The sequence below is a fragment of the Pogoniulus pusillus genome, chromosome 6 (assembly GCF_015220805.1).
Source record: "Pogoniulus pusillus isolate bPogPus1 chromosome 6, bPogPus1.pri, whole genome shotgun sequence".
Classification (NCBI taxonomy): Eukaryota; Metazoa; Chordata; class Aves; order Piciformes; family Lybiidae; genus Pogoniulus; species Pogoniulus pusillus.
In genome coordinates this window covers 39,197,932-39,219,203 of record NC_087269.1, presented here as the reverse complement: position 1 = coordinate 39,219,203, position 21,272 = coordinate 39,197,932, and the positions used below count along the sequence as shown (strand labels likewise).

Below are 21,272 nucleotides of genomic sequence, written 5' to 3'. Positions count from 1 at the left end.
CTGGGTGTAGTGCTGATCCCCAAATCTTCAAGCTGCAGCACAGAGAGACACAGAGCTCTGCATCAATTAAAGATGTAGTAGGAGAGGTTCAGACAAAACCACTGGAGCTTCTACTGGCAGAAGTGGGAGGGAAGTTTTCACAGAAGTTTTTGTCCAGCTGTTCCCAAATCCCAAACTGCTGTCAGGCATCCCCATAAATGTTGTGCTTTTGATGTGAACTGGGCCCCTTCAGAACCATATTGCTCAGTACTTTAAGTGGGATTTCTGACCAGTTCAAGCAAAAGGAGGAGAACTGGTCCATATCAAACAGTGAAGAAAGAGCTCACATCAGGAAAGCTGAAAAACCTTAGGTGGGAGATGCGCTTGAGGGTAGGGAGGCTCTACAGAAGGACCTGGGCAAGCTGGATCAAAAGGCCAATGCCAATGGGAGGAGACCATGTGCTGGGTCCTACTCTGGGGTTGCAGTGGCTGGAAACTTCCCACTGGGAAGGACCTGAAGATGTTGGTTGAAAGCCAGCTGAAGATGAGCCAGCACTGTGCCCAGGTGGCCAAGAAGGCAACCAGCATCTGGGCCTGGATCAGCAACAGTGTGGGCCAGCAGGAGTTGAGGGGTGACTATCTCCCTTGTCACTGTAGAGGCTGCACCTCAAATACTAGCTTCAGTTTTGGGACTCCAGGAAGGACATTGAAGTGCTGGAATGTGTGCAGAGAAGGGCAATGAAGCTGGTGACGGGTTGAGAGAACAGGTAAGGAGTGGCTGAGTGAACTGGAGTTGGTCATTCTAGAGAAAACCAGAGGCCTTCTGACTCTGCAAGTCCCTGAAAGGAGGCTGGAGTGAGGTTGGTGACAGGACAAGAGGAAGGAGCCTCAGGTTGCACCAGGGGAGGTTGAATATTAGGAAAAAAATTCTTCTGCAAAAGGGCTGTCGAACCGTGGAACAGGCTGCCTAGGGCATGGGTGGTGTCCCCATCCCTGGAGGGACTTAAAAGCTGTGTTGATGTGGTGCTGAGTGACACGGTTTAGTGGCTGCTTGGCAGTGCTGAGTTAATAGTTGGACTCAATGACCTTAAAGGTCTTTTCCAACCTAAATGATTCTGTGATTTGCAGGAAAACCACCATTTTGTCATGCTTATCTGTTACAAGTGTTAACAGCAACTGCTTTGCTGTGGGGCACGTACCTGCTCCCTCTCCTGAACTTCTGTGAGCATAACGATGGTGTGGCACTTCCACTCCCACACCATCCGCCAGAAATCCTCCACCGTGTGTGGGAGTGGACCCTGGGTGGCAATGAAGTAGTCCTTCTGGCGATAGCCCTGTGGAGAGAGACCAGCATCTGCTTACAGCATGGCACATGAGTAGGAGTGATAAGGAACAGAAGATGACAGTCACAGATGAGATCCCTACTTAAACTGCTGCTTCCCCTGAGCTCTGCTTCTCGGCACTGTGATGGGTTGCTGCAAACCTGGGGTCACTGAGCCCACTCAGTCCTTGTTTCCAGAGACACAGGAAATATCCCCCCCAAAATAATCACAATCCTGAGTTTTATATTTTATGGCTGAATGGATGGAATTCCACAGTAAGAAACAACTGAAAGGATTTCACCATGAGATTATAACCACTGCAGCTCTTAATTAGCTTTTCTAAAGAATTAACATTTAACTTAATTTTGGAGCCACAGTTGTAGTTACATCCTGATGTGATCCTCACAGTTGCAGTATCCACGCTCCTCAATGGGGTTTCACTGCTTAAGGATATAATTAATTCTCATATTTAAATAAAAACAAGACACAGTGGAAGGTGTTGCTGAGGTTCCAAAAGGAAGCTGGGAGGAAAGTTAGAATCATAGAATGGCTTGGGTTGGAAGGGGACTTAAAGACCATCTAGTTCCAACCTCCTCATCACCTTCCACTAGACCAGGTTGCTCAAGGTCTTGTCCAATCTGACCTTGGTCACCTCTTGGGAGGAGGCATCCACAATCTCCCTGGGTAACCTGATCATAATGCATTTTACTCTGATAAAATAAAACAGCACATTGAACTGCAGACACTTTATAGGGGCATATGGACTTCTGCTTTCTTTTGGAAACTCTCCTGAGCCAAACCCAAACACCAAAGCTCACATTCTTCATAAGCCAAGTTGATGGTGTCTTTAAAAAAAGACTTAGCAGTGACATCAAAATATCTGACTTGTGATTTCAAGGCATAAAACTTTTCATACGTACATCTATGAAGGAGGCATTGATGTAGTCTGTATACTCCTGCCCTCTTTTCATCGACAGAATCACTCTGTTAAAATCATCTGGAAAAAAAAATCAAATAATACAATCATAGAATTGTCTGGTTGGAAAAGACCTCTAAGATCATAGAGTCAAACCAGTGACCTGTCATTAAACCATGACCCAAAGTGCCATGGTCACATTTGTTTATCGCCTCCAGGGATATTGACCCCACTACCCCCCAGGTAACCTGTTCCAAAAGAGGTCTTACTTTTGCTAACTGTATGTTGACTGCTCTACTGTCAAAGAGTAAACCCAACAAAATCAAGAAACTCTTTTATCTGACAGCCAGTGAGTGCCTCAAAGATCTTATCCAGGGTTTAGTAAGGTGTGTGGAGGAGGGTGCTGGCTTTTTCTGCTGTTGCTTCTCCATTCACACAGGATATGGGCAGCAAAGGGCTGAAACTTTCATTTTCAGGTGCTGCAGAGTGTGCAAGGAGGCCCTCAGAAAACGTGCTGGTTTAGTAAATGAAATGGCTGAATAATTTAATTCAGCCCTGAAAAATCACAGAACGGTGTGGGTTGGAAGGGACCTTATAGATCATCTGATTCCAACCACCCCTGTCATGAGCAAGAACACCTTCCGCTAGATCAGATTGCTCAAGGCCTTGTCCAAGCGGTTCCTGAACACCTCCAGGGAAGGGGCATCCTCCCTGGGCAACCTGATCATAATTCATTTAACACATTAAATTTGAGACACTTTATAAGGGCATTACACTTTCTATGAAGAGGATACTGCTGTTTATTTCAGTAAGTCCTCTAGAAACTTCAGAGCAGACAGACCTGCAGAGAGCACAACAGAAACCAAAGGGATGGCTAAGGGAAACACCACACCAAAAAAAAAGTGTTCTAGCTAACAGTGAAGCAAACCCAAACCCAACCCTTCTAGGTTGTACAATAATCTGAATTTTACAGGCAGACAAGGTTGAACTTTTTCTCTTTATGAATTTGCAGATTTCAGAGCCAGGTAGGACCTCTGCTCTTGATTTAGCTCAACAGAGTTGTGTTGCTGTCAGCATACGGATAAAGACAGATAGATGGATAGAGATTGTGTGCAGTTAGGACAGCCTTAGGACAGTCAGGTGTAGCAGCTGTTTCTCTAGCTGAGAAGTTGATCTCTTACAGGGGATGATCTGGATGACTCGAGCTTTCTTCATGTTTGCTGGAAGGTTGCCAGTTCTCATGTTCTCCTTCATTATTCGAACATTTGTTAACTTCTGCAACAAAACACACACAACCAGGGTGAAAAGTCCCTGGCACAGAAGAGGCTCTTGCTCCCCATACCCTGTATTCAGAGGATTTTGGTACCAGTGCTGCTCTCTGCGCTGTAATGCAGCCTTGTTGGCAGAGTGGACAGCAAAAACCAATGTAGTCACTCTAGAAAAAGGTAGAATACTTGATGTTTTCACAAGATCCCACAATAGCAGCTGCTACCATCTAATTGTACCTCATCTAAAGTACCCTACAGCCATCATACCATAAAAGCTAGAAGTTGAGGCAAAGAAGATAGCTAAATAAAATAGCACTATCAAAGCAGCTCTGTTTTCTGAAAGGTCTCAATGGCAGAATTTTATCCCCTGAAGCACAAAAGACTGGATGACCTTGTAAAAGGCCTTTCCTCCTTTGTATGTGTGCTCATTTGCTTCCCTACCTTACATCAGTATTTTTTATGTTTTTGAGCTTGTTGCTGCATCATCAGACTTAGTTTCATATAATTTTGCTTTTCTGGTTCCCCATTCCAGATTAAATTGCTTCTTTAAAAGAACAAGAGGACTCCAGTTAACACCTACATGCCATTTCAAGCTTCAGGCATTCTACATACAGAACAAATGCTTCAGCAGAGCAAAAGTCATAGAAAAATTCTAACTATTTCCTCAGGACAATAAAGTCTGTTTTTAACAGTGATCACAAACACCCACTGCAGCTGCTCTCTGCATTTAGGGTTTCTCCACTAAACAGAACTGGATTTTCTTTGTCCATCTCCTTCCTGACAGGGATACTGAGCACAAAATGCCTAAATTTTCTGCTATTCTCCCTGCCCTCAGTCCTCATTGAGGTAACAGCATCACTGAGATGCAAATTAGGTGCACACAATCTAGCTCCCTCATCCAGAATTATCTGATCTGGCATCTATTACCACACTAAAAGAATAATTCCATTTTTTCCCCTGTATAAACAACAGAAACCACATAGGAAAAGGTCTGTAAAATGATGTAGCTTCGACTGAGCCCTTGCAGATGATGATGTTAAGCAGGGCCCCATTCACCAATTCCACAGGACCCATTCACAGCACATACCTTTTGATGGACCTGTCCTTGTAAGGATACATTTATCCTGCCTTTAAAGTATCCTTTTGACTCAAATATTTCCACACTTAAAGCCCAATGACAAAGCACTTTCATACTTACCTTAAATTCTTCTTCTAGCCCTATTTTGACAAGGTTTGGTGCCGCATTGTGTGATGTCTGTAGATGTTTTTCTAAGGATGACACATCAAGCTCTGTGTCGCCATAGAGGTAGTATTCAAGTAAGGCTTGATAAATGAAGGAGTATTGCATCTGCAACCAAGGTTAGAAACAGCCATATAAGTGAACTGCAAAGCAAGTAAAGTGAAAGTATCATAGAATCAACCAGATTGGAAGAGACTTCCAAGATCATCCAGTCCAACCTAGCACCCAGCCCTATCCAGTCAACTAGACCATGGCACCAAGTGCCTCATCCAGGCTTTTCTTCAACACCTCCAGGGACGGTGACTCCACCACCTCCCTGGGCAGCCCATTCCAATGCCAATCACTGTCTCTCGGAAGAACTTCCTCCTAACATCCACCCTAGACCTCTTCCAGCACAACTTGAGACTGTGTCCTCTTGTTCTATTGCTGGTTGTCTGGGAAAAGAGACCAACCCCCACCTGGCTACAACCTCCCTTCGTCTGGTCTACCATCTGTTAATAATCAAAATGCACTTTAAGCTAAACCAAAGTTTTTTCATTCATCTCCTCTAAAGTTCCACTCCAGTGTGCATGAGGCAAGTTTGGCATGATACCCAAAAATAATGTGTGTTATGCTGGTCTTCACAACCCTAACATACCTATATCTCCATCCCCAACCCCATCCTACTGGAATTCGTTCATTTATCCAATTATCTAGGAGTGCAACACAAGAGGACATCACAGAGTGGAAATCATAGAATAGTTTGGGTTGGAAAGGGTCTTGAGGGATCATCTAGATTCAACCTCCTTGCTATGAGCATGAGTATCTTCAACCACACCAGGTTGCTCAAGACCTCTTCCAACCTGCCTTTGAACACTGCCAGGGTTGGAGCCTCCACAACTTCTCTGGGCAACCTGCTCCACTGCCTCACCACCCTCTTTGGGAAGAATGTAATCTAAATTAAGCTTCTTCCAGTTTGGAGCCATTAGCCTTCATCCTGTCACCCTGTGCCTTTGTAAAAAGTCCCTCTACAGCTTTCCTGTACACCCCTTAAAATACTGGAAAGCTGCTCTAAGGTCTCTCTGAAGCCTTTTCTTCACTAGGCTGAACAACTCCAACCCTCACAACAGAGGTGCTGCAGCCCTTAGAGCTCAGAAACCAGAAACATATTCTTCTTTCACTGTAAAAAGTAGTGGTTGTAAGCAATTAAAGCTCACTTACGTCAGTCTGAACCATCTGTGGACGCTGGTTACGGATTCTTGAGACAAACTCAAAGACATCAACTTTCTGTTCCTCATGCATCATGTCTATGATGGCATCTATAACAATAAACGTGCCTGTGCGACCCACACCAGCGCTGGGAAGGGAAGCAAAGAGTTCTAAGGAGTTAGAAGAACTGTGACAGCAGCAGCAACACAGGTGGAACTTAAGAGTGTTTGTGCCAGGCTGAAACACTCACTGTGAAAAAACCAAATCTCATCTTAGCAAATGCAGCAACAAAGAAGGGGTCTAATATAAAAAGTCACCCCAACAGCTCTGAAATGGTAAGATCAGAATTATAAAGTCACAGAATCATTTTGTTTGGAAGATGCTTAAGATCAAGTTCCAACTGTTAACCCAGCACTGCAAGGCCACCACTAAACCATGTCTCTCAACACCACATCTGCATGGCTTTTAAATCCCTCCAGGGATGGGGGCTCCGCCACTGCCCTGTGAAGGCTGTTCCTGGGTTTGATAGCCTTTTGGGAGAAGAAATCATTCCTTATGTCCAACCTAAGCCTCCCCTGTTGCATAGGAAGAAAACTTGAGGTTATTTTCCTCTTGCCCTGTCACTTGTTATGTAGGAGAAGAGACTGACCCCAACCTCACTCCAGCCCCCTTTCAAGGAACTGGAGAGAGACAGAAGGTCTCCCCTCAGCCTCCTTTTCTCCAGGCTAAGGTATATTGAGAAGACTTGTGCTCTAGATCCTTTACCAGCTTTGATGCCCTTCTCTGGACATGCTCCAGCACCTCAGTGTCCTTGTAGTTAACGGCCCAAAGCTGAACCCAGCATCTGAAGTGTGGCCTCACCAGTGCTGAGTACAGGGGAGACACACAGTGTAGAGCAGTGGTCTTACTAGCCACACTATTCCTGATGCAGATCAAAATGCTGGTGGCCTTCTTGGCCACCTCAGCACACATGTCCACCTGGCTGCAGATCAACACTCCCAAGTCTTTTTCCACCAGGCACTTTGCAGCCGCTCTTCCTCAAGCTTGGAGTGTGCATGTGGTTGTTGCTAAACAAGTGCAGGACTCACGACTTGGACTTGTTAAACCTCATTCCACTGATATTGGCCTATCAATCCAGGGCATCCAGACCCCTCTTTGATCCTCCCTACCCTCCAGCAGATTGACTCTCCTGCCCACCTTAGTGACATGTGCAAACTTTGAGGGTGCCATAATCCCCTCATCCAGGTTATTGAAAGAGTTTAAAGGGAATTGGTGTATCAGAAAAGGCCTCTGAAAAAACGTTCTGCTCGACCAGGTAATAGTAATTCAGTCTAAGCTGAAGCTTTTGCTCTTTTCTGCACGCCTGCTGTGGCATGCCAGTTAGATAAACGTTAGGTTGTTAAAAAAGTTACTTCTACACTTCTCATTGCCACCTCAAATTCCTTTGGTTTTTTATCTCCTTCAGCAGCCAGGAGAGGGAGCGCGATCCTCATAAATCACACTTCTCCAGGACTTCCAGCTCTTCCTCTCAGAGGAAAAGGGCATGGCATCCTGTGCTAGGCATTAATAGCTTGCCTTTAACCTCCTCTTAGCTCACTTTGTACAGCCACTGCTGTACGGTCCACAAACGCCTTCCAAAAGACCACAAAATGCTCTGTCCTCATCCTGATGTGCTCAAAGATCCAGATCAAATTTCAGCCAGGAAACATCAAGATTAAGTAATGCCAGCAAAAAAACAAACAATTGTGTGTTTAATATGACTTAGTTCATATTAAACTTGAATCAAACACCCCCAAGTCCTCCTATTCCACAGATCTAGAGGGACAAGGGAAATGAGCAGCCCCATGGAGTACCACGGACTCCACCAAAATTTCAAGCAACTTCTTCACAGTCCACTATCACCTTCTGCCTCCAGAATCCTCTGCATTTAGTTTTGGCAGGTCCCCTCTCCTTGTCTAGCCATATCCTGATCCAGTGGTCCCACCCACTGGTCCCCCTTGGACTCACTGACCATAGGCCACCACAGCTTACACCCTGCAATGGCCACAGCTCCCTGCCCTCACACTTCCTTTCATTCACATTTGACCTCTGCCACTGCAAATGAGTTCACCTGGCATTCTACTGCCCTGAATCTCAGTTTACAGAGGTCTTCCTTTTCCTGACGTGTCCGGGAAACTGCCTCTGAGCACGAGTTGCTCATCACCAGGTCACACTTGTCCTCCAGAATCTCTGGATAGATTCCGAAGCAACCTGAAGTTTGCAATCCTGGGCAACCTGCTGTAGGTGACCCTGCTTTAGCAGTGGGGTTGGACTGGATGATCCCCAGAGATCCCTTCCAACCACCACCATGCTGAGATTCTGTGATTCACTGCTCAGTCTTGTGAGCTTTCACCTACCAAGCCCCATGTGTGGCTTCTTCTCTTCCCTTTACAGATGCATTCCTTTTTGACACATCCTTGTTTCTTATGCTTCTGCCCCAAGGTTAGCCGACTTCAGATCAGCACTTAATCCAATCCTTGCATTTTCTGCTACAGCTCATCATTTCACCAGCCTTGAAGTTCCCTGATTTTATCCATCCTTAACCTACTCCAGGCTATCCCTTACTCAGCTATTACTCAATGCAGCTCTCTGCTCACTAGAAACTGAAAAAGAAAATTAATCTCTGACAACTTCTGGAAAAAAAGACTTGGCAGAAAATCCTGCTTCTCCCCTCTACTCAGCCCCCTCCCCCCTGCCATTTTGTCTGTTCTTCTCTATTTCCAAATGCTACATTTCATAGAATGGTTTGGGCTGCAAGGAACCTTTAGGAGGTCATCTAGTCCAACTCCTTCCACATTAGTGTTTATTAACTTCCAGAAGATTATGATCAGGTAGCTTTTGTCAGAGTGACTGGGTGATATCTTTATAGAGGGCCACTAAAAAAGGCTGGTTAGTCACTATCCATGAGCTTCCCTTTCCTCTTCTCAACAATTCAACAGTGTCACATCCTGAAGAGCAACGGAAATGAAGTGTCACTTTTCTAGCCCAGGCTGAAGTGCTCCAGTAGCCCCCCAGCACTGACACAGCATGGGTATTGCAGTGCTCTGTTGGACCATTTTGTTTAAATCTCTGCAGATTTTTATTAAGGTATTTTCCTTTATTTTGTCTTCTGGTGATTAAACCAAGTGTAGAACTTTCTGCTGCTACAAAACAAAGCTCAGACCCAGGATAATTATTCCCAGGCCATCAGAGTAAAAAGTGATTAAAGTTTGAGTTTCTCCTAGGGGATACTAAAGGACGCTGCTACAAATATTTTTTTTTTCCCCTCCCATTTAATGCTTTTCTTTAAGCCCCTTATGGATGACATCTATAAAAGAAGATGAATCCCATCAAGGTATGATCTGGCTGGGAATCATAGAGTGGTTTGGGTTAGGAGGGACCTTAAGGATCCTCTAGATCCAAATTCCCTGCCATGGGCAGAAGTGTCTTCCACTAGACTGAGTTGCACAAGGCCATCTCCAACCTGACCTTGAAGACTTCCAGAGACAGGACATGACAACCTCCCTGGGAAACCTTTTTCAGTGTCTCACCACCCTCATCAAAAAGAACTCCTTCCTAATATCCAGTGTAAATCTACCCTCTTCAACCTTAAAAACCTTCCTTCTTGTCCTGTCACTACAAGTCCTTGTAAAAAGTCCCTCCCCGGCTTTCTCGTAGCCCCCCTTCAGGCACTAGAAAGCCACCAAAGGTCTCCTGGAGCCTTCTCTTCCTGGAGAAGAGAAAGAAATGATGAAGCAAAAAGGTTGGCTTGGTCAGGACAAACTCTTTTTGCACATTACAGACTTCAAGTATTCCTAGATGTCTCACTCAAGCAAGTGAAAAAGAAACAACTCCATCAATCTAAACCCATGTCCTTAACCACAAAAGCCAGAAAAGACAAAGCCACTCTTCTTTCCTTTTTATCCTGGCCTTGCTATGACAATTGCTCCTGGAAAGATACTTTTTGATCAGTTATGAGCTTACAGTTGCTAGAGGGATCACAATTATTCTCTTAAAACTGCTGTGGAGTTTGGTTGTGGTTTCATTAACCTAAGATTTCAGCACAAGCCTTTAGCAGCAGGAGGTTCAGCAGTGTGTGACCAAAGAGGGTGGGAACGTGGTCTTTGTTGGTATGTAGCACATTGTGAAAATGACAGCATTCAAGACCTTAAATGCAAGTCTTTCTTCAGAAATCTCGGGTATTTACTGGATAATTTAGATGGCCAACTGCAATTTTATTGTGGGAGAAGTGGGGGATGAATTCTCAGAGGAACACTTAGTGGCAAAGGTCACAGATTTGGATTTCAAGTCTGTTTCTGACAAAGAAGATATTTATATCAAATGCTGGGTATCACTCATGGATACAAAAAACTCCCAACAAAACAACTGCCTCTGTTTAAGCATTAAAGTGACAGCAAAGGCAGAGCTTTTGAAATTGGCTTTATGCCATGTTCTCAAAAATTTCAGCATATTGTTGCTCTTTGTACATATAAATATTTAAGTAAATCACAGAATGGTCTGGGTGGGAAGGGACTTTTAAAGGTTGCCTAGTCCAGTCCTTCTACAGTCACCAGGGACATCCACAACTAGATCAGGTTGCTCAGCGTCCCCAAACGATCTGACCTGGGTGGTTTCACAGATGGGACCTCTACTACCTCTCCAGGCAAGCTGGGCCAGGGTTTCACCACCCTCACTGTAAAATGTTTCTTCTTAAATCTAGTCTAAATCTTCCTCTTTTGGTTTCAAACCATCACCCCATGTCCTGCCACAATGGGCCCCGCTAAAAAGTCTGTCCCCAGCTTTCTCATTAGCCCATTTAAGAACTGAAAGGCCACCAGAAGGTCCCCGTGGAACCTTCTCTTTTCTAGGCTGAAGAACCCTAACTCTCTCAGTCTGGCAGCAGAGGGGTTCCAGCCCTTCAATTATATTTGTGATCCTGAAATTCATATGTATATACACAGACAAACAGACAACTGTTGTAGCCCTTGAGCAGAAGATTAAAATGTACCCTTGCTATTGTACATGTAACCCCAGGCCAAGCAAAGAGAAGGGCTTGAGAAGCACATACATACCTACAGTGAACCACAATTGGTCCAGCATGGACAGGGTTCAGTGTTTTGACTTTCTTCAGGAATTTCAGCATCCCAATAGGTGTGAAAGGCACCCCAAAATCAGGCCAGCTGGTGAAGTGGAGCTGTGTTACCAGCCGTGGAGCTTTGCATCCATCATGAAGCTGCAAGGGAACACATAGACTCAGGCTCTGACATTTCATTTGTCATCCAAAGGTTTATAAACAACCTGCTGTGGTTATTTATGGCTTTAATTCCTGCAGCACTTAAAGCCTGACTCAAAGATTTGAAGTTTACAGTGTATGTAAAACACAAACACAGCATAAAATTACCATGCAGTATTAAAATGCCTCTTTGCAGCGAAAATTGGATTTGCCAACTCCAAGGCACACAATTGATGTTGGTAACAGATCAAATCTTAACTTCTTTTCACTTATAAAACCCTCACAACACTTTTTTTTCCAGCAGCCTTGGTTGAAACTCACAGAATTTAGTCTAAGCATTCAGGCTGCATTGCTGTGAAATGCCAAATGCCGGGTTTTGTCATATCAGGCATGAAAAAAACAGGGCTGCACCTATAATGGCCAAAAGCTGACAGGTTCATCTGACCTACTCTTCAAGAATAAAAGAGAAGCTACCCTGACGCCACAACAGCAGAGCTCAGCATTGTTTCACCTGCATTGACTAACCACAACCTATCCCCAAGGTTAGAAATTGCATCTGTCTCAAAAACCTTCAGTCTGTTGGATGGAGTCAAGGCCATTTCTTGGACTACTGCTTCTGTAAGGCTGTCTTGTCTCCCTTGATGGATAATTAAACCCTACACTGTAAAGATCAACAAGGGAAAGGCAGACAAGTCCACTCAAACTTTCCAGCCCTTCAGCTTAAGGTATAATCACAGAATGGGTTGCGCTGGGGGGTGGAGGTGTGTCTCACCACCCACAGGGTCAAACATTTCTTCCTTCAACCTAGCCTAAATCTCCCTCATTCAGTTTCAAACCACCAGCCCTTGTGCTGTTACAACAGGCCCAGCTAGAAAGTCTGTCTCCAGCTTTCTGATTGGCCTCTAAGTACTGAAAGGCCACAAGATGGTCTTCCCAGAGCCTTCTTTTCTCCAGGTTGAATAACCCAAACTCTCTCAGTCTGGCCTCACAGAGGAGAAGTTCCAGTCCTGCCATTATTGCTGTGTCTTCCTCTGTCCCTGCTCCAACAGGTTCATATCTCTCCTGTGCTGAGGACTCCAGAGCTGGACTCAGCATTGCAGATAGGGTCTCAGCAGAGTGAAGCAGAGAGGCAGAATCCCTCCATCTGCTGCCTGTCCTGCTGGAGGATGCAGCCCAGGATGTGATTTGCATTTGGGCTGGGAGCGCACACTGCTGGCTGATGTCCACAGCACACACATCTCTGTCCTGTCCCTTCCTTCCCACGCTGCTTTCTGAGCATAGTTTTTCCAAGCACTTTTATCATCAATGCCTGATCAGTGATCACTAGTTACACCAAAGTATCATCAGAGGCCCCTTCACTGTCCAGAGTCTGTAGCTAACATCAAATGAGCATAACCATATTCTCTGAGGTTCTGAGCTCTCCATGAAGTTCAATACAGCTGTGTAAGTTTTGTCACCTCTCACCAACCCAGGCTGTCTTCAGTCTTCAGTAATAGTTACTCATTGCATTACAAACACAGCAGCACCCCCATTTAAGGGCTGAGGATCTCTACACACTGTGGACAAGAGCAAACCCATCCTGACCATCTCTCTTGTGATGTAAAGCTTTTGTTTGTGCTGGAGACCAAATGGTACAACAGAAATCAAGCTGTAATGTTGTCCAACTAATATCCACAGGCTACTTCAAATACTTAAACATATCCAAATTCACTCATTTATCACCTCTGCAACTTGTCCCCAAAACCACCAAGCCACTACTCCTGTCTTCTATCTCCCTGACAGTCAAAGAGAGGGTTTTCAGTGGTCCCTGGCTATGCATCAGAAGAAACTGAGCAGAACATCTTACAGTCCATTCATCTGTTAGCATTGACCTGCAGAGCTTGCTTCTCTGCCTAGAAGAAGGGTCACATCTTCCTCAATTGCAGTAAGTTGAACTAATTTCCTGAACTCCATTTTAGGAAATATTTGACACTCTAAGAAGCTGCTTTAAAACAAAGATCCAGCAAGAGCATTATGACAGCGACTGACCGACTGAACGCAGAACTTGCGGATGGTGTAGTCCACCAGAACAATGCAATCTTCTACTGACACGCGGACATTCCCATACGTCCAGCACCCTTGGTCGGGCCAATACTGGTAACACTTTTCCTGTACAAACACAGAGTCAGTTTTAGAGCACTGATAATGCTTTTATTGTTAGTCACTCATAAAGCAACAGAGGTTTGGGTGCGAGTATGCAGGGCGCCTCATCTGGCGTGATACCACTGTGACACTTTGCCAGTGCATTAATGCTCACAGTTATGTAGAATGTCTTGGGTTGGAAGGGACTTTTGAAGATATCTAGTTCAACACCCCTGCACTCAGCAAGGACAACAGGCTGGAAGAGAGTAGAATTAGACTGGATATTAGCAAGAAACTCGTTAAAGTGACAGTGGTGAGGCAATAGAACAGGCTGCCCAGAGAAACTGTGGATGTCCTCACCCCTGGAAGTGTTCAAGGTAAGGCTAGATGAGGCCTTAAGCAACCTGGTCTAGTGGAAAGTGTCCCCTGCCCATGGCAGGGGGGTTGGAACTAGATGATCTTCAAGGTCCCCTCCAACCCAAACCATTCTGTGATTCTATGACCTTCAATTAGAGCAGGCTGCTCAAAGCCCCACACAACCTGACCTGGAAGGGTTCCAGGGCTGAGGCATCTGCCACCTCTCTGGTCAACTCGGACCACTGTCTCAGCATGCTCAGTGTAAGGTCTCAAGGACTTTATACTTTAAATAAGGATATAGCATGCTCAATGTGGCACTGTCCCCCAGGGGAAAAGAAAGTAATTAAAATCACTCTCTTATCTTTCTGGTGGCAGTTTGCCTTAATGCTTCAACTTAGCTTCTCAAGCCCATGAAGCAGGAATGAAGTGTTCCATGCTAGTCAGGTGCATCTCAGCAGTCAGAAAGTCTCATGCAGTGAGAGGAGTGTGAAGTGTACAAAGAGGAACCGGGGGGACAGGAACAGCAACACTCACAAAGCCACAGCTTTGGCTTTCAATTGTTTTCTGCCTGTGCCAGAACGAATTTTGAAACCTAATACTCAGATAAATGAAGTTTTAAATCTTCATTTCTAACCAAGCCCACCCACAAAGCTCAACCTTATGCAGTGATAAACCCCAGGCACAAGAATTTGCATTTGGCCATAGGTTGTAGAGCATTAAAAAAAAACAGCTATCTTTTTGTTTCCTCTTCAGATCAGCTTATATAATTTTCATTGTGGAAATGAAAAGTGTATTTGTGAGCAGAAGCTCTGATGTGTTAACAGGGACTGCAGAAGGAAGTGGTCAGAAGGGTGACTCGGCCACAGGTGCTGTTGGAGCATGCCGTTATCAAGACATCCTGGAGCAAAGTGAAAGCTGGTTACCTCTTTTCGTTCTTTCAGGTTGGTTAACATGACGATAATGGCTGACTTCTGCTCCCATATCATCCTCCAGAAGTCATTAACTGTTTCTTGCTTTGGGCCTGTAGACAGGAGACAGCTCTGCTCAGGAGGGATGATAAAGACTAGCATATTGCAGGATAGAATCACAGAATCATTCTGGTTGGAAAAGACCTTCAAGATCATCAAGTCAAACAATTACCTAACTCTACCAAGACTGGTGCTAAACCCTGTCTCTAAGTAGCACATCTGTTTCTTTTAAACACCTCCAGGGATGGGAATTCAACCACCTCCCTGGGGAGCCTGCTCCAGTGTTTGAGAACCCTTACAGTGAAGAAGTTGCTTCTAATATTCAGCCTAATCCTCTCCTTGTGCAGCTCGGGGCTACTTCCTCTTGTCCTTTCACTTGTTACTAGGGAGAAGAGACCAACCCCTCATCTGACTACAACCTCCTTTTAAGGAGTTATAGAGAACCAGAAGGTCTTCCCTCAGCCTCTTTTTCTCTAGGCTGAACAACCCTAGTTCCCTCAGCTGCTCCTCACAGGAGTTGTTCTCTGAACCCGTTACCTGTGACCACAATGAACCACTTTTGGGGAGTTTCTCATGGTGCTCTGGAGGACAGGAGTTAAGGGCAGGAGCAGCTATTGCTTTGTGTCTGGGGTTGCTGGGACAAAGTTCCCACAATTTGCAACGAAACAAAGCGTAAGAATGCACTTGAAAATGCCCATTTCTGTTTCAGAATCACTTAAAGGGAAACTAGAAAGGAGACTTCCATTTTCAACCCCTCAGTAAGAAAGAGAAGCAAAGTGGAGGTGGAAAAGGGAAGGTGAGACTCTGCTCAGAGCAGGATCTGCAGGGTTAAAGGCTGTGGGTTACCTCACACTTGCATTTCATCTGTAACCTCTCAATCTCACTCACATTTGGCCATTACATACAGCTGAAAATAACCTTTCAAACATGTCTAAAACTAAATATATTAAGCTGCAGAGAGATGAGGGTAATTTACCTTGTGCTGCTATGAATTTGTTCTTTTCTTTGTAACCCTATGAAAATAAAATACCACAGCAATTAAAACATGAAATGCCAACAGAGGCTATTTCAGAAAAGTACTTATTCACAAAGTTTTCAGTTGGGCCAAGAGTGGACAACTGCCAACTTACATCTATGTAGGATGCATTAATGTAGTCTGAAGATGGAACTCCATCAATTTGGGTCAAAATCACTCTGGAATGATCATCTGGAAGAAAAAACACATTACAAGTATATTTACATGATCATCAACCTAAAATAGGTTATTTCCTTGCAAGCAGGACACCAAGCTAAGGATATACTTTCCAAACCAGCTCTCTCCTCTACTGTCCTTAGTTCTCATCAAGACTTTTACTCCTAAAATATCTTAGAATCACAGAATTATTTTGGTTGGGATAGACTTTGAAGATCATTAGGTTCAACAGTCAACCCAGGAGCGGTGACCTGGCAGTAAAGTATGTCCTTCAGCACCACATCTACACTGTTTTTAAACCCTTCCAGGGACACAGACTCCTCCACTCTTTGGTGCAGGCTGTTCCAGGGTTTAACAGCACTTTTTGGGGAAGAAACTTTTCCTGATGTCCAAATGAGCACAACTTGAGGTCATTTCCTCTTATCCTATCACTTGTTAGTAGGGAGAAGGAGCTGATAACCACCTCACTCCAGCCACATTTTAGGGAGTTGTAGAGAGCCAGGTGGTCTACACTCTACCTCCTTTTCTCCAGGCTAAACAACCTCATCTCCTCCTTCAACCACTCCTCACCAGGCCTGTTCTCTATACCTTTTACCAACTTTGTTGCTATTCTCTGGACCCCACTCCAGCACTGCAATATCCTTACAGTGAGAGCCCCAAACTGAACCCAGTAGCTGGGGTATGGCCTCACCAGTGCTCAGTACAGGGACACAGTCACTTTACTAATCCTGCTGGCCACACTATTGCTGATGCAGGACAGGATGCTGTTGGCCTTCTTGGCCACCCAGGCACACGCTGGCTGTCAAACAACAACCTAAGGTCCTTTTCCACTGGGAAGTTTCCAGCCACTCTGCCCCAAATCCTGTGGGGTTGTCATGACCCAAGTGGAAGACCTTGCACTTGGCCTTTTTGGGCTTTATGACATTGGCCTTGGCTTACTGATCCAGCCTGTCCAGGTCCCTCTGAAGAGCCTTCCTACCCTCAAGCAAATCAACACTCTCCCAGCTTAATGTCATCCTGGCAAACTCACTGAAGGTGCCTGATCCTCTCAGACAGATTAATGACAAAGAGAATTTGCTCTAGTACTGAGCCCTGGGGAACACCACCTGTGATCAGCTCTCCACTGTATTTGCCTTACTCTCACACCTAGACCTCACGGGGCCTACTGCTTTACAATACTTAAAGTGCAAAGTTCTCCATATTTGCTTGCCCCAAACGAACTTGAGCTTCTAAAATATCCACTTGACATAATGTGTGGTAGAGCCCCATGAGAGCTAAGGCTTTAGAGCACAGCACTTGGCAACTGCCACAGAAAAACCTAACAGAAGGAGATCAGCTCTAGACAGATGCCAGAAACCAAACAGGTTTTGCATGTCTAATGTATGAAGACCTGTAGTGGCTAGGGGAATTTTATTACTTGAATCTTATCCACAAATGGACACTACTACCAGAGTGAATTGTTTGATTTAAAAGAAAAGGGAATGTCTTACATGGCAGGATGTTAGGATATCTGTTTTTCTCCCTGTTTTCTTCCTTATTTGCCATTTCAAATGTTCCCTGCACATATCCAGGTGTTAATGACTGGAAAAAAAATAGAGATACATAAGTCAATATGATAGAAAATAGCCAACTCTTGACTGCACATGGCTTGGAGAAGATCTGCATTGCTACATATTGCCTTCCACCCAGCAGACTTAAACACACTTTTATTTCTCTCTAACAGGAAACTACGTCCTGGCAGATTTCACTACAGAAAACAAGCTCAGCAGTTTTGGAAACAAAACAACAACAACAACAAAAAGATAAAAAGTCATTTTTCCACCCGAGATGGCAGTTACATAGAAGACTGTTAGAGCTGCTGCTTGAAGCTGCCATCTGCCGCGGTGATTCACAGCGCCATGACCCAGCCCTGCGACGCTCCCTCAAGCTCGGCTCTGACAGCTACTTTTAGCCCTAACAGTTGGTTCAATAGCATAAATTGAGTTTGATTGTTAACAGTTCACTGCTAGCAACATCAAATATCCAACATCTTGCTGGGATCTGCAGGTGAGGGCCCAGCTTGAGGGGGAATTAAAAATAAACCACAATTCTCGCGTGCTGAAAGCTGCTGTACGAGTCAAATTCTGCAAGTAATCAGCAAGATCAACTACTGCAGATAAATATAGTTGAGCTTAAAAAAATCCTCAGTCTTGCACAGAAATCAAATGAAAGGAAGAAACGGAGAGGAAGAGGGTAAAAATGAAAACAAGGAGAAGCTCCTTCCACCATAGCAGAAGCTGCTGAGATGCCAGCACTGGGATCAAGTATCACAGTATCATCAAGGTTGGAAGAGACCTCATAGATCATCAAGTCCAACCCTTTACCACAGAGCTCAAGGCTAGACCATGGCACCAAGTGCCATGTCCAATCTTGCCTTGGTCAAGAATGGGCTGTGGCAGATGGCCCAGAGTGAGGGGACAGTCAGAAAAGGCTTTATTCATCAAGAAATACGGCACAATACTCTGCATTTTTAGTTGCCACCTCACTGCAAATGGTGTAAAGAAGATCCAGGTTTCACCAAGCTTCTTGTACTCAACTCCTAGAAACCCCAGTGACAGCATGTTTGATCCTACCAAGGTAAAGAGCCAGTGGTTTGGGAATGCACAACCACCTCCTCCCATCATTCTTCTACTCGCCACTGCCCAGTCTGAAACATGCAGGGGAAGGTCTAAAATGGTAACCATACAACTTTGAGCAACTAGTCCTGCATGCCTGGCAGAGCAGAGCACAGAACTTCCCCTAAAACAGCACTCTGTTGTCAGGTGACATAGGATAGAAGGGGAGCATGGGGAAGACTTCTCCACCACAGAAGAAAGAGCAGTGTGCACTTGTGGGTTTGGTTTAAACTTGTGAGTGTAACTAAAAGAGAGAAGGTTAAAAATGAGTTGAAGAAGCAAGCTGCTTTTAAGCAAACTGCTAAATTCCTTATTCTAATGAATCACAGAATCTCAGCATGGTGAGGGTTGGAAGGGACCTTTGGAGATCTAGTCCAACCTCCCTGCTAAAGCAGGGTCACTGGCAGGAGGTTTCCCAGGATTGCAAAGTATAGGTGGGGTTGGAAGCTCTCCAAAGGAGATTGCACAACCTTTCTGGGCAGCCTGCTTCAGGGTTCCAGTACCCTCACATCAAAGAACTTTTACATCACATTCAGGCAGAGTGTCATGGAGCCTCTCCTCCTCACAAAGATGTTCCAGGCCCCTCAGCATCTTGTAGCCTCTGCTGTACTCTTTCCAGTAGTTCCCTGTCTCTCCTGAATTGGGAAGCCCAGAATTGAACACTCCAGATGCAGCCTCAAATGAGCCATGAATGTAACCCATGCTTTTGTTAATTAAAGTACATTTATAACTGATGAAACACAGAAACTTAATTAAGGTTTTGCATAAAAAGAGATAATTAGCACTTCAAACATGGTTTCTTCAAACTTCAAAAGTCAGGCAACAAATTCCCAAAGAACAGTTGTGCAAGTTCTGCACCTTCATGTGGAAAACACATGAGAAGTAATTATCCAGGATAAGAGGGAATGGATCGAAGCTTAAGGAGGGCAGATTTGATAGGTATTAGAAAGAAATACTTCACAGTGAGTGGTGAGATGATGTAAGAGTGTCTCATCTAAGCCCAAGTAGTTCACAGATGCCCCCTCCCTGGAGGTGTTCAAGACCAGGCTGTACAAGGCCTTGAGCAACCTGGTGTAGTGGAAGGCATCCCTACTCATAGTGGGTGAACTGGAATTAGATCATCTTTAAAGTCCTTTGCAACACAAACAATTCTATGAATCTCTAGCAAAGTAACCTCCCCATTTCCTGCTCCTTCCTTCTGAAAGGCTATGACCTCTCCTTAGGAACTTCCTCATGTTCTGCAGCACAACTTAGGGTGTGTACTGAACCTCATGGCAAGGATACAGCCCATTTCACCACTCCTACCCATCTTCAGAGAGGAAGATGTGATTCAGTGAGGATCTACTTCATCATGTCCTCTCCATCACCCCACCAATCACGAGGAGATGAGTCCTTGTGGCACTGGTCATCTGCCACCACTTCACAGGAATCCTAAAAATCTCTCTGAAGCATTTGCTCAATCTACTCCAGCACCAGCTCATTTTCTTTTTTGTTTTCAATTCCAATGAAGGATCCACAGAGACCTCTTAATCAAGTCAAAATTAAGATTTCAAAAGAAAACTTTCAGAGAAAAGTCTTCAGATATTAAGCTGAAAATCAGGGCAAGAAACTAAGAAATATCAAACTTGCAGCTCATCTTGTGTTCCAAATGATAGAGGTAAGGGTTCATTCTGAAGGAATGGACCTTCTTGTCCATGCTTCCTTCTTGATTTCCATGCTTCCAAAGAAACAAAATCATAATAAAACAGCAACTGAGGGTAGAAGGAGCCTCTGCAATTTTGGTTAGGGTACAAGTGCAAGGTGGTTCTTAATAATTTAAGCTTTAAGGTTATAATCAGAAGTACTGAAGAACACCATTAGGCACATAAATCTAAGAGACCTATTCTCAAAACTCTTTCTGGCTGATGTTTGTCTGTTAGCAAATGTTTTGTTTTACTGTCACCAGAAAAATTGTTTGGAACACTTAGGAACTAACATCTTTACCTGGTGTGCTGCTGACCCACAAAGTCTTTGTGTTTGATCTAAATCTGTTTGAAATTCACAACTGTGAACCTGTGCCTGCATCCCCCCAACACACTAAATCAGGCTGTGTCAAGCAAACACTGCAGCAGGCAGAGATCCCCCTAGCAGATACCCATCAGCTGAGTGTCCCCAGCTGAGGGCTGCAGTTGGGGTCCATCACAACTTAGAAGCTCCCACACAACCACTTGTGCAAAGGGGACAGCTTAGGATCCACTCAAAAGCTAGAGGACCTCATAGCTATAGCTTCAGGAGGCAGAGCTGAGCAGAGAAGCAGAATCCTCTGCCTTGAGCTGCTGCCCACATTGCTGGAGATGAAGCCCAGAACATAGTTGGGCTTTTCACTCACAAAGACCCCCAAGTCCTTCTTTGCAGAGCTGCTCTCCAGCCCTTCATCCCCTGGCCTGTAATGCTACTGGATGTTGTTCTGCCTGACCCAAGTCCAGGACATTATTAAATCATAGAATCAACCATGTCGGAAGAGACCTCCAAGATCAACGAGTCCAACCTAGCACCCAGCCCTATCCAGTCGACTAGGCCATGGCACTTAGTGCTTCATCCAGGCTTTTTCTGAACACCTCCAGGGACAGTGACTCCACCACCTCCCTGGGCAGCCCATTCCAATGCCAATCACTCTCTCTAGCAACAACTTCCTCTTAACATCCAGCCTAGACTTCCCCCAGCACAACTTGAGACTGTGTCCCCTTGTTCTATTGCTGTTTGCCTGGGAGAAGAGACTAACCCCCACTTGGCTACAACCTCCAGGCCCACCTCTCAAGCTTGTTCAGGGCTCTCTA

At 44.8% G+C, this 21,272-nt stretch overlaps 1 protein-coding gene across 6 annotated transcripts in view; it reads right to left on the bottom strand.

Annotated features, from left to right (window-relative positions):
- The window catches only part of PTPRE (protein tyrosine phosphatase receptor type E), a 145,167-nt gene that overhangs the window by 11,682 nt on the left and 112,213 nt on the right, over nucleotides 1–21,272 (bottom strand). For all 6 annotated transcript variants that reach the window (XM_064145316.1, XM_064145318.1, XM_064145315.1 and 3 more), the window contains exons 6-16: nucleotides 17,293–17,383; nucleotides 15,741–15,817; nucleotides 15,587–15,623; nucleotides 14,566–14,663; nucleotides 13,193–13,312; nucleotides 11,004–11,164; nucleotides 5,926–6,061; nucleotides 4,684–4,833; nucleotides 3,399–3,492; nucleotides 2,222–2,298; nucleotides 1,179–1,313 (exon numbers count right to left, since the gene is read on the bottom strand). In XM_064145316.1, the coding sequence (XP_064001386.1) occupies nucleotides 1,179–1,313; nucleotides 2,222–2,298; nucleotides 3,399–3,492; nucleotides 4,684–4,833; nucleotides 5,926–6,061; nucleotides 11,004–11,164; nucleotides 13,193–13,312; nucleotides 14,566–14,663; nucleotides 15,587–15,623; nucleotides 15,741–15,817; nucleotides 17,293–17,383 (1,176 nt within the window). The remainder of the gene's footprint in view (nucleotides 1–1,178; nucleotides 1,314–2,221; nucleotides 2,299–3,398; nucleotides 3,493–4,683; nucleotides 4,834–5,925; nucleotides 6,062–11,003; nucleotides 11,165–13,192; nucleotides 13,313–14,565; nucleotides 14,664–15,586; nucleotides 15,624–15,740; nucleotides 15,818–17,292; nucleotides 17,384–21,272) is intronic.